Source organism: Dermacentor variabilis, chromosome 5 (genome assembly GCF_050947875.1).
Source record: "Dermacentor variabilis isolate Ectoservices chromosome 5, ASM5094787v1, whole genome shotgun sequence".
Classification (NCBI taxonomy): Eukaryota; Metazoa; Arthropoda; class Arachnida; order Ixodida; family Ixodidae; genus Dermacentor; species Dermacentor variabilis.
In genome coordinates, this window is record NC_134572.1 from 63521167 (window position 1) to 63534340 (window position 13174).

Below are 13174 nucleotides of genomic sequence, written 5' to 3' on the forward strand. Positions count from 1 at the left end.
TCACGTAATCGACATCAAAGCACGCATTTCTAGCGCAGGCATTTTGTTGTTGTAACTCATTTTCTTCATAACCTGCTTTATCATAACATTATACTCTCCTATTTTTCTATTCCTTAACCCGCCTTGCATCTTCTCTGCGCCAGTAGATAACAAGGAACTACATCTACATCTGTGTCTATTCATGATGCGTCCACTGAAAAGTGATAATGCCCGCGGCATTTCCTTTCCTTTTCATTTTTCTTTTTCGTCTTCTCAATGAAACACAATAAATTGAATAAATAGTAAACTTACAGATGCTACTCGGAAAACTGAGTTTGCAGCAAATCTTTTCTCGTGCTTACTTTTAGAAAAGCCCGAACAAGGCGCCGGTGATGTTTCCTGAACCCATCCGTAACAGAAATTTTCAAATCGCATTTCAATCGAAACAAACAGAGGTGCAAAACGAAATACCTTTTAGTTTCTTTTTTTCCGGACCTTCTAACAGCTAACAGAATACATAGAGTAATGTAGTGAGAAACTCAATGACAGAATATAACCGCTAACAAATAAGGAATAGTTCGGTCAATGCTAGCGATTTCTGAGTTTTTTGGGCTGGCAACCCGGACCGTGCGGTCTCGCGTTCGACGGCAGAGACATCGGCGCGCCCGAGCTAAACTAAAGATGTTCGTCGAGTTCGGTTCTATTTTCTGTTTAAAATTTATCTAAGCACTCGGCGGCGCGTCGTCACGCCAAACGACTCTGCGAGTGAGCGAAGCCCACAGCGTTCAGGTACTGTTGACTCAGAGACGTCATAATGCAGCGCGACGTTTATCAGCTGCCGTATTTACTCCCAGCGTTCCTGCGAGTGACACTTTCTCCTCACCGAGATAGGTTATCTACTATCCATCGGCTTTCGCTTTTAATAGAGTGACATTACTCGCTGGTTTGCAAATGATTTCACCAGCAAGAGAGGTATCGAAAATGTTCGTGAAGGAGACGTGCTTGTATCACGTGCCGTGTTTCCCTACTTGCAGAGGTTGCGACTCTCGCACCGGTTCTGCTAGCCGGCTGTGGGAATGGATTTTGAAAGCCCTGATGTCGAGAAAGACTTTCCAGGGCTTTACGCGTCCGAGGCGGTTGGGAAAGGACAGGAACGAGATGTCACCTGTGAGTACATTGTATCTCAATGGATAACGGTGTTTTGTTTACCATGCTTAAACAAGTCGGGTTTCATGTATGAGTGCTAGCGCTGTAAGTCAGTCCGCAGATATTCGTCGAAATAAAAGCTATCAGTAACAAATTAAGTGGCTTCAATAGTCTCGGATGCCTGCCTAATTTGAGGAATGTGTCAAAATACATGTGCATCGAAGACAAACGGCGGAATGTTATGGCTTGCTGGTAGAGTGTTGTTTTATATATAGGTGTGCATAGATTATTTATGAAGCACTAGGACCACTGGTCTCTTTTAATAGGTGCGTCGCAAGGACACGAAATCACATGAACACATATACACGCTGCTATTTGTGTGTTTGTGGCCTATCTGTGTGTTCAAAGCGTCCTGTCTGTGCCTTCATGTGCTCGTGCTTGCACTACACAAGTATTTCAAGATGACATACCGACAAGCCTGCACCACAAGCTTACTTGTCAAATTATGTTGTTGCCACATTATTTCTGCAGATAGTGATGATGAAAAGGTCTCGAAGAAGGAACTCCTGATTGGCAAGCTCAAGGATAAGAAGGACAAGAAGGACAAGGGATATGTTGCATTTGAAGGAGAAAGCTCAGAAGGAGAAATGGATGAGTCACGGTAAATTGTGCCCAGTCTGATATAGTTGTGTTTTACGTGGTTGCTTGCTTTTGACCAGTTTTTGAAGTTTGTCACTGTGATGCACGCAACACTTGACTGGAAGCACGCTGTTTGGAGATTGTGCAAGCACTACCTTTTGTATGCTGTTATAAAGAAAGCTCTGGTGATTGACCACTTTCTTAAACTGCAGCATTTTGATTACTAGTAAAGTGGCAGCAGACACATTCACTAAAACACACCTACCAACTCTCCCGAATTGTTTGTAATGTTTACAATTTTGGGCTCGTATGATTTTACGAATGCTGCATGAAGTTACGTAAAAAATAAATTAAGTTTTTGGATATGCTTTTAAGCTGTTAAAAGATGGGGCTGTGCAAGATAGCAAAAATGCATGTAAAAAATAAATTGCGATGGTACTTGCACCACAATCTTCATAGTGTGCTTGGATTTATGTGGACATTAAAGAACCCTAGGTGGTCATAATTATTCCGGAGCCCCCTGCTACGGCGTGCCTCACAATCAAATCGTGGTATTGGCATGTAAAACCCCATAATTAAATTTTTTTTAACAATCTCAATAGCTGTTCCAAGTTTGCTGCTGCTTGTGTGCTATGCCTAAAGGTAAATAATTGCTAGTGAAGTGTATACGTATGCGACAATCTGGGTGCTGAAGGCAAACATAGAGAAAAAAAAAAGAAGGAAAAAAAATGAATGCTATGCGTTCCACCCATAATGCGCGATTTTGTGTCCGAGGGGTATTTGAAAATTGTAAAGCTGACAGTTTGGCAGGTTTGACAAAGCAGCATTGCGCTTTTGAGGTTCAAGGTCACTAAGAAACTTATCAGTGACAGTCTTACTCTGATTGGCTGCATAATTTGTTTCTGATTCTGTTGTGTGCTGCAATATCCGCAGAGCAACACTAGACGGGTCTGCTTTAGGCATCTGTGGGTTACTAAAATACTTACAGAATACATAATTTTTAGAGGGTATGTTTAGCCTCACCTAGATGCTGTGAAGCCTCAAATGTGTGTGCCTGCCTGGTCTAACAAGGACCATTACTCTTAGTTGTACGAGGCAGTGATCCGAAAGTCTAATTTTCTTTACGTTCTGTTATTACTTACTTAAAACTATGAGAATGCATTTCAGCATAAAGCAGATAACTGCCAGCAAGAAAGTCACGACCCTAGATGTCAGCTATGAAGAGAGGGTTTTGTAAATAATGTGCCATCCCCCTTTGAGAAAACCTTGATGCTGTATTCCTTTCATCATAAGTTTTTCCTGGTTAGGTTATTTGCTTGCCTCCTAGCTTTTCCTTAACTGATTGATGGTACTTTCTAAAGCAGAGACCACGCGTATGCTTGCAGACGCGTACCTAGCACTTGCCGTGCCTCGCGAGTAATGGCGGTTTGCATCCACAAAGACGCGCAACACTGCACACTCACTGGGCTCACTCACAGACGCCTTGGCACGTGCCGCTTCATACTTTGTTATCAACAGTGTTTCAAAATGCTTTGATAGCCATAAACGTAATTGTTATATTTTTATAGCTGTTAGATCAGCGAAAAAAGGAAAGAAGAACCACTTTCTTGCATGATATAAATCTGCTTCACTGAGAGTTGAACGTTCCGCGCCGTAGCTGCGTAGCCAGGCGCGCCATCGTGAGGCAACCCAAGTGTGCGATAACACAGAGGAGCTGTTCCCCAAGATCACGCCGCGTTTCGATACGTACGAGCCCTGCTACACCGTCTGCGCATGCGTGGGCACGTGAACGCGAGCTTGCGCGCGTCCGCATGCGTACGTGTGGTCTGGGCTTTAAAGTTCAGACTCATTTGAGGGAAATGACCATATGTGCATAAAGTTGAGCTTACCACAGTGACCATCGGGCATATCAGAAAATCAACTTTCATGACTGCTGCAAAAGCCACCTAGATCTGCCATCTTCTGTTATTATGTTGACATAGATTCCAATCATTAGGATAAGCGCTAAAGGATTAAGCATTAAAATTTAATGAAGGAAAGGAAATACCTTACATGCAGTTTACAGCAAAAGCAAAGCATCTTGAATATTCCTTGTATAGCAAGTGAAGCCGTTATATTTTAATTCTTGTGTTAGTTTTGTCAAGCAGTTTTTTTTTTTACAGTACCATATCTTACGAGTAGTTTCCACTCTATCACTTTCAAGTTAGGCTTTAACTGTGATATGCACGCTTTCAACAGCCATACAAACCTGTGGGTGCCATTGGCTTCATTGCTCATGTTCCTGTAATGAAGCTTTTGGATCTTAATGAAGTCGGTGAATTTTAATTTCAAAAGCCATTGAAAGTACATGTGTGACAGAGATATCACTATCACTAGCATGCATATATGAATAACTGATAAAAGGAAGCTAGTTCATGCACAGGTTTTATGAGTTCATATCATGGTTGTGCTGTTCATTGCATGTAGAACTCTTGGTGTTATATGTCCTTCCTTTGCAACTTCAGAGGCAAGAACAAGAAGAGTAAGGCTCCGTTCAAGTTTCCCGGAAAGGAAAAGAAGGAAAAATCTCAAAAAAACAAGGAAAGCATCAAGCTGAAAGACACCAAAGATGCCAAGAAAGATGCAGAGAAAGACAACAAGGATTCAAAAAAGAAAAAGGAAAGCAAGGTGAAACTTGTCAAGAAAAAAAAGAAGGCAGAAAAGGCTGGTATGTATGCTTTGGAGAAAGTGCAAAGCCCATCAAAGTGCAAAGCACTTGATGAGTTTTGACTGCTGTGACAGCATGTCCACGCATATGACAAAGCTATGAATGTCCTCTGAGAAAGTGTTCTCAATCTCACTTCCGGGATATGGTAACTTCAGTGAGGTTTTAGTACTGGATGTGTTGGTGTGGCACTGAGTGAAGATGTCATGCTTGTCACTGTGGCACGAATGCTGTCTGTAAGCGCCGCCAAATGCACTGCTAGCCTGTGAAATCTTATGTGGAGGAGGCCTCTCGGTGGCAATAGCAGAATGCTGGTCTTTTTTCAGGTGAGGTGTATATATATATATATATATATATATATATATATATATATATATATATATATATATATATATATATATATATATATATATGAATACGTGCCAATTCTTCTGAATTTTCCATAAAATGTACGATTTTGAGTAGTCTTACGATTTTACGAATCTTGCTTAAAATTTTATGGTAAACATTTTATTTGCGAAAAAAAATGTAAAAATGTGCTAAAACTACACCCTGGTACCTCTGTGCCGCAACGAGAGAGCAATATGTATGTGTGGTATCATCATCAGCAGCCGCAAGGTTGTAGTGACTTCTGTCATATACTAGGGGGATCAAGAATCCATATCCAAAGTTAGATAGCGCCTCTGTAAACCTGTTGCCACGCTGTTGCCTTTGTTCACATGGGTGCGCGGGTTTGGACTTCAGTCAGCTTCAGTCACTGCAGTGTTGGCCTCGCCGTTTGTGTGACTAGCTGCCGTGTCGGACGCAGTGCAACTCCGGCCTATAGTGGCTTCGCAGTGCAATGGTGGGCTCAAAGCCCTGACAGTACTTTCAAGTGTTTTTGAAATCATACGCAGCAGAATTTCCATCGAAGAAAGGAGAGAAGTTCGGATTCTGCACCACGTGTGCCTGTGATGGGAACATCTCGCATGGCGGCAAATCTGACATCAAGGTCCACATCGCTTCGAAAAAGCATTAAGGATACGTGTGAGCCGCGTACAGCCAGCCAAGCCTAGCAAGTTTTGTACGCAGCAACAACGGCCTCGGTGTGATTTGTGCAGAATGCCTCTTCACAGCGTTTTTACTTGAACACAACATGCCGCTGAGTGTCAGCGATCATGCCGGACTGCTTTTCCGGAAGATGTTCCCCAAGTGTGAAGAAGCGAAACGCTACACCTATGGACGAACAAAGACGACATCAATTGTTCAGGAAATGGCCGCCACCGCGGAGACTCCTTTGCTGGATGCCCTAAAACAGCAAGTATTTTCGGTTGCTGTGGATGACAGTAACAATAGGGATACACAGCTTTACCCTATTGTTGCGACATATTTTGTTAAATGAGTAGAGTCGGAAGCCGCCTTCTTTGCCTCGCGACAATCTAAGGGGAAGCTACGGGTCACAAGATTGCAAATCTGTTTCTGGATGAGATGAATTCTCAGAATTTACCTGTTGGAAACCTGTTGGCTATGTGTTTGGACAATGCCAATGTCATGATTGGCAAGAAAAACAGTGTTTCTACTGTATTGAGAGAGACTATGCCATGTTTGATAGGGGTTGGTTGCCCTTGCCATATCGTCAACTTGGCTGGCCGCCAGAAATGAGCTTCATGTCTTCCTGTAAAGGATGATGAGGCTTTGGTTGACATATTTTTTTTACCTATAGAAAAGCTCGAAACGGAAAGATCAACTTAATGTGTTCCAAAATAATGCATGACATCGAGGTCAGAAAGATGTTGAAGCATTCACCAACATGTTGGCTGTCATTGGGGAAGTGGTTTAAAAGGCTGCTCGACCAGTGGAAAGCACTACTCAGCTTTTTTCTATCTGAAACAAAGTTCAACAAGCAGAGCTTGTTTTTGGAGTCATACCAAATTCCGAAGACTTCCTCACAAACCCCCAAGAGCCCCGCACTGACCCCAAAGTCTGCTACACATCTTCACAAGACTGCTGCAGGCCTCGGGGAAAAAAAGCATCGATGGCGATGAACTCTCGCTGAAAAGGAGAGGAGCTCATTCTGGACCTCATGCAAAAAAACTGAAACTTCATACCAAGGATTCTGGGAAAGCCAGCCACGTGACCCCTGAGGAGTGCCTGTTTTATTTTTGTCATTGGAGCTAAACAGGGCGCGCTGTCTTTTTCTCCAAAATGTTATACCGCTTTTTGAGAAGGCAAACTGTCTTCTTCAGACACAGGCTCCTCAGATTCACGTACTGAAGGGCCTCTTGAACCGCCTTTTCGAGGGTTTCCTGACTAAATTTGTGCACCCACGTGTTGTCAAGGCATGTCATTCATTGCTGGAAGTTGACTGCGGATCTGCAGAGAACCAGAAAGGTGATGAAGACATAGTCATTGGCAGCACAACCTACTCTGTGGTTGAGACACTGAGCTGCATTGAGAGAGAGCAGTTCTTCTCTGCTGTACGTCTGTACTTAAGGGCAGCATGCGATTACATTCGCCACAAATTCCTGCTAGAAGACGTCAATCTCAAGATGCCTGAAGTTGCTCAAGTACAAGCTCTGGAAACTGCTTCATTCAACAGCGTACGTCATTTTATTATGGCATTCCCTGCTATCCTACCCCAGCAGAGTGGCGAATCAAAAGAAGAAGCAATCAATGTACTTGAAGTCGAGTTTGCCAACTTGCAAGCATATCACATTCCAGCTGACATGTTGAATGAGCCAAGGTGCGATGCACAGTGGTCGCAATTAGGAAGTGTTTGAAGTGTCGACGGATCGCTCAGATTCCACAGAATTTCAGTGGTTGTGCTGGGTATTAGAGTGTTTTAGTTGAGCGTGTTTACGCTCCGCTAAGCAGTTAAGCGGAGCGGAAGCGCGAATGCGCATGCGCCATCCGCTTAGCCGTAAGCGGGATAGCGGAGCGAGGAACACGGTCCGCTTAGAAGCTGCCTGAGCGGAGCGTGCAGCGCAGCACTTTGGCTAGCGTTGGCCTCAGAACGGATTGGATTGGATGCAGAAAGCAAGCGCGCTGGCTAACACGTTGCGTTCCCAAACACGGCGCTTTATTTTCCATTGGATAAAATGGACCGGTAACGCATTACAAGTGCACGTCTAGATACTTCATGGAGAAATAAGTTATATATGTATACACATATACATTTTACTGTATAAGAGTGATCATAAAGTGTTTTTATTTTCTTGCATTACCCTGTATTTAGCCAGGGGGCGCTGCCACCATGAAAGGTCCGCTCCGCTACGCAAAACGTATAACTAAAACGTGAAAATCGCCCGCCACTCCGCTGTGGCTTAGCGGGGCTGCTCGGAGCGGAGCGTACCGTAAGGACGCTCAACTAAAACACTCTATTCTCTCCATTCCTCACAGCAATGCTGAATGTGAGAGAATATTCAGCACTGTAAACAAAACTTGGAGTTTCGCTCATCTGTGTGTGAGAAAACACTCTAAAGTCTGCTGATCATCAAGGGGCACCAAAGTGGTACTTGCTTTGAGCAAACCTACGTGGAGAAGTTTCTGCAACAGGCAAAGTTAGCAACAGCAAAGTCATCGCAAAAATAAATTGTGCCCCAGTGGAGTTCTCGCTCTTTACTCTCCAAGACATGGATTTCACTCGCAGTTGTGAAAACGCGAGTAAGCTTGTTGCAAAAGGTAAAGCCCTTGAAAAAAAAAAAAAGATAGGACTGCCGCGCACGCGCCGCGATAGTTTTACGAATTTCCAAATCTTCAGGTTGACAGGTATGTATATGTATCACAAGTTATGTATTTAGGTTGGAGATTGGAGGTAGAGCAGCCATCCAATGTTTGACTTGCATCAGATTAGCGGCCTTTTAAAGGGGCACTAAATGGAACTAGTAATTTTAGCTGTAGTATTAGTAAATCGCGGTTAGGAACTAGGCTCTTATCAGGAGTGGAAGCTTGACGTCACCAGCTCACCGTGATATCATTGATTTTGGCAGTCTTTACATGAGTCTTGTTAGCTGTTGATCGGTAGAGAAGGACTACATTGCATTATAACAGAGCGAAAGACTCAGCTTAGCGATGTTCGAGAGATTCTTCCTGTGCTAATGCAGCCCAAATACAAGGAAATATACTTCGAAATGAGTGACGTCAAACCGAGATATTGGTGCTTGAGGCTTCAGTGCAAAATTCAAGCTAGGGAAGTGTCATCATTTTCTCCTATAATAATCAACACTTTTCTGCCAGATTAATGATAATAGAGATTGAAAGAGCATCTGGCCGCTCTAAACTGAGTTAATATTGATCTTCAGTGCTTCTTTAACTGTAGCTCATCAGTGTGCCTGTTTACTTGCAAGGTACCATTATGTTAATTTCTTTGCATTTACCAGTGCTGAGTGATGATGGAAAAAATTGTTTTCAAAGTTCAGAACTTGCAAATTTGAGTGTGGTTTATTTCTATTTTTCTATTTAATTTGCCTGCTGCGTACTATTCAAGTTACGCTATCAGTGGCAGCGCTGCATACATTTATTTGACGACTTTATTGTAAAATGTAATATCTTACCTTTTTTACCATTGCCATTGATAGCAATAGTTTATCTTCTATGTGTGTCGAGTTTAGCAAAACTAATTTCAGAAGAATGCAAATATAGTTGCTGAGCAATTTTTCAAAGTGTGATTCCTCGAACTTGTCAATTATTTGGACCTACCCGTAGCCACTGGCATTAAACAATTGACATATCACAGCAGCAGAAATTTTGGCTGTCTTATGCAATTTCATGAATAAACTTCATACCCATGTCTATTTTCCGTGGTGCAGATAATTACAGTTGCAAATATTTAATACACAATCACCATGTTCAGTAATTATTAATTTTGCCAAAATTTTGCCAATATTAATTACCAAATTTTGGTATTCGTTGGCTTCGACTAGTATATTCATATTTTTCTATTGTCACATTCTTAAAATAATTTTCTGTGTATCTTTTTCAGAGGATCCTATTTTTGGTGTTCCCTTACTGACTGCTCTTGAAAAGAACCCATCTGATGATGGCATTGAGTTGCCTGCTATTGTGCGGGAGTGCCTTGACTACATTGAAGAACATGGTGAGTGATTAAGAAACACACTTTCTAAGTATAAATAGCCATTAAAAGCCATATAAATGGGTGGTTTCTTTCTTTACACTTTAATGTCTGAGAAATGTTGGCATACATTGATGCTGATTAGCAGTTACGTCATATGCCATTGATGACCGATCAGAAGGCTGAAGTCAGGTGCTGCGGTAGGGTCTTGTCCCTCTCCCATTTACCTGGCACCGTAATGGCCCAGGATGACGTACATTCGCAGTATGTTTGGCAAAAATAGACTACACTGATGTGCCTATGTGTGGACCCGTAGCACAAATGCTGGTGTCCCCCTGCATTTGTGCCCATCTTGCCCCTTCATGCAGCACATCATGCTCTTGTTAGAAACCTTCCAAGGTGCAGTTGGTGGTCAATTAGTGCAGATGCTGATGGGCCTGCACAGGTACACATCGCAGTAATGGATGCTCCTTTGCACTTTCCTTACAGCATAACTCATTTCTGCGCTTATCCCTTTTCTTGCTCTGCAGGTCTGACCTGTGAGGGCATCTACAGAATGTCTGGTGTGAAGTCGACCGTGCAGCAGCTCCGGGCAGCCTACAACCGGCACGAGCAGGTCTGCCTGAGTGAGCATGGGCCTCAGGTGGTGGCCAGCCTGCTGAAGCAGTTCCTCCGCGAGCTGCCAGACCCTGTGCTCACCAGCGAGCTGGGCCCAAAGTTTGAGGAAGCTGCTGGTAAGCCGCAGTAACTTTATTTTTTACTCTTGCAGGCATCAATGGTATCCTTGGGTAACTGCAGACTTGTAATGCGGGCAAGCTGGTAGCTGTCTGTTATTGAGTCTAATATGCTCATAAAGCAACCATGGGAAGTAATAAATGGTGCTGTGTCAGCTTAAAAGGCAGGTTCATAATTATGACCAGCATGTCAAACTGGAAAGGCAACGACAGAGAAAGTAATGGGCAGTGGAACTCTTAAAAGGGTTTATTATGAAGAGTACTCACATGCGTAACAGTATAGTATGTATAGAGGAAAGCAACAGCATCATTGTTGTAGTCAATAACAGACATTGTGCCTGCCCTGCATCCTTCCTACTCCCTTCTCAATAAGTCTGTTTCCTCGTTATGTTAATGTGCATCCCTTAATGACGCATGCATGAAAGAGAGAAGAATGACCACACTCATATTCTGTTTAGAGCACCTCTTGCTTAAAAAGCTTTGTCGGTGGTGTTCATACGTTGTCCCGCTTCATCTTATGGCACATAAATCATAATTATGACACTCAGTCATTAACAGGTTGCTTTATCAGCAGTTGTGCGTGAGATATGATAGAAACAAACAGCACAAGAACACCTGTGTGCAAAAGTAACAGACCCTTTCCCCCTTCCTTCCCAACTTTTGGGCACTTGAAGTTTATTTAGCTACCTCTGCACATCAAATGCCCATACTTTCGTCTCCATATACTGCTTGTTCATGTTGCAGTAAACACAAGGCTGATGCTGCATATCTTTGCAATGTGAATATCTCACACATGTCAAGTTTCCTGTATTGCATTATGTGTGTGGTTGTTTTATCTGTGCAGATATGGTAGTTTTCTTCATGGCTCCTGCGTTTCACGAATATTTGTGGCATGCTTGGTACGCCATCCTTAGTTTGTAAGCTGGAAACTGCTTCGAACATTGCAGCCATCAAAGATGAGACAAGACGAGTGGAAACCATCCAGAAGTTGATTGAGCAGCTGCCCACACCTAACAGGCTCCTGCTGTCGTGGGTGTTTGTGCACATGACCAACGTTATCCGCATGGTGAGTCTTTTTATTTTGCTTCTGCTGCAATGTTTACTCGTGCAGTAGTCATAGTGTTAAAGCTGGAATTGTCACATGTTGTACGAATGCATATCTTTATTTCATTATCATCTGGACTAGCAGCCGATAAAGCTAACCCTCCTCCCATACCATGGCTGTTTGAGAAATTGTTACATTCACCAACTTAAGAAACAAGAAGGCTATTAAAATATTTTATGATGCCTTTTCACTGTAATGCCTATGTGCCTTGGTAGTAGAAAGAAGTCGGCAAACAAAGCTAAAGGCACTGTGTATAAATTTGCAACTGAAAGGACTTCCGGTAGCAAGGCCAAGTCTCTTGCACATGGTACTGCTGATTTATGTGCTCCTGCTCATCAAACACTGCTTTATGTGCACTTGGCGAACTTTCTATATCAAGGTGCAGGTAATACACACCTTGGTAAAGGCTATATGTTTGCTGCAGTGCAATATTGTTGCACCGTTTATCATGCACCTGGCGAATGGTGTCTGTTGCCCCAAAGGTTTCGTGCGCACCTTTGCATTTTTTCCTGCCTAGTTGTTGTTCCATGTTTAGGTATATGACAGACAAAAGGCTTCAGACAAGATTACACGAGCAAGGGCAAACACTACGTATAACTTGCTGTCACAAGTAAGATGTGCAGCGGAAAGCACTTGTTGTGATACCGGTATTCCTGTATTGCTGCTTTACAGGAGAAGCACAACAAGATGAACCTGCAGAATGTCTCTGTTGTGCTGAGCCCGAGCATGCAGATCAGCCACAGGGTTCTCCACGCTTTGTTCTCACATGCACCAATTTTCTTCAAGGATGTGAAAATCGTCAAGTAAGCTGCAGCACCATGCATCATGCAAAGAAACTGCACCTGTTTTTTACCATTGAATTTCCATTGAAGTAGCATTCTTATTGTTGCTTATTGTCTGCAAGGGCAGTACTTTAGCCATTTATTTGGAGCCACTTTCACCCTTGCCTAACTATGCGCTAAAATTACAGCATGAAAGTAATTGTGGTGCCATAAACTGCATACAAGTTTTAGAAAGCTTGTGGCCTGCTCCATGGATAGTTGCAGAACATATATGCTGTGGTGACTCGGTAGTTTTGATACTCTGCTACTTAGCATTAAGTTGTAGCTTAGATTTGTAATCATAGTCGTCACATTGAATAGCTGTGTACTTAGGGATATGTTAAGGAACTCGAAATTTTAAAATTAATCTGCAACGCTACACTGCTGCAGCCCTCATAGCCCAGGTATTGCTCTTTGTACATGAAACTCCATCAATCAGTCAGTGGACATACTTGCAGACCTGTGCACATTTGAATGCACATGTATGTCATCAGGCACACTGAAACTTTGTCGCTGGCACTCCTTTCAGTTTGCAGTAATAATATGCTGAGCTGCTCCAAGGCTCCAGGAACCTTGCGGCTGACACTGTACTTAGTTTTGGAACATGACTTCCTACTTCGTGGAAGCGCAGCCATGCACCTGTGGCATTTTTCAAGCACACTGGAGCTGTCATTACAGCCCAACTTTTGTTTCCTGGATGTCACATCGTAAATGGGCTCAAGGATGCTGCAATTGTATTGCATTGTCAGTGCAACAGTATTTTGTTTGGTTGTATAATACCACATGAAAAATAGTGTAAAAGAAACTTATTGTATATTGGTACCTCTATGCATTATTCAGTTCAATGTTACTTTCTGGGTTTGTTGGTAATCTGTCCAAGCAGAATACATATTTTGGACACGGAAAAAAAGAAATCCCTGTTTGCAGTTCCTTCTTTGCTTGTCATCCACAATGTATTACATTTTTTAATAAATTATTCAGCCGTTTCAACTTGTC

At 42.7% G+C, this 13174-nt stretch overlaps 1 protein-coding gene across 4 annotated transcripts in view; it reads left to right on the forward strand.

Moving 5' to 3' along the window:
* The first annotated feature begins 598 nt into the window (after positions 1 to 598).
* Rlip (Ral interacting protein) overlaps positions 599 to 13174 on the forward strand; it is a 29491-nt gene continuing 16915 nt past the window's right edge. For 3 of the 4 annotated variants that reach the window (XM_075692606.1, XM_075692608.1, XM_075692609.1), the window contains exons 1-8: positions 599 to 768; positions 1014 to 1146; positions 1657 to 1786; positions 4269 to 4471; positions 9429 to 9542; positions 10049 to 10252; positions 11200 to 11318; positions 12030 to 12160. In XM_075692606.1, coding sequence (XP_075548721.1) covers positions 1056 to 1146; positions 1657 to 1786; positions 4269 to 4471; positions 9429 to 9542; positions 10049 to 10252; positions 11200 to 11318; positions 12030 to 12160 — 992 coding nt within the window. In that variant the 5' untranslated portion in view covers positions 599 to 768; positions 1014 to 1055. Of the gene's footprint in view, positions 769 to 810; positions 952 to 1013; positions 1147 to 1656; positions 1787 to 4268; positions 4472 to 9428; positions 9543 to 10048; positions 10253 to 11199; positions 11319 to 12029; positions 12161 to 13174 lie in introns of those variants that run through there. The other variant, XM_075692607.1, reaches the window with a different exon arrangement.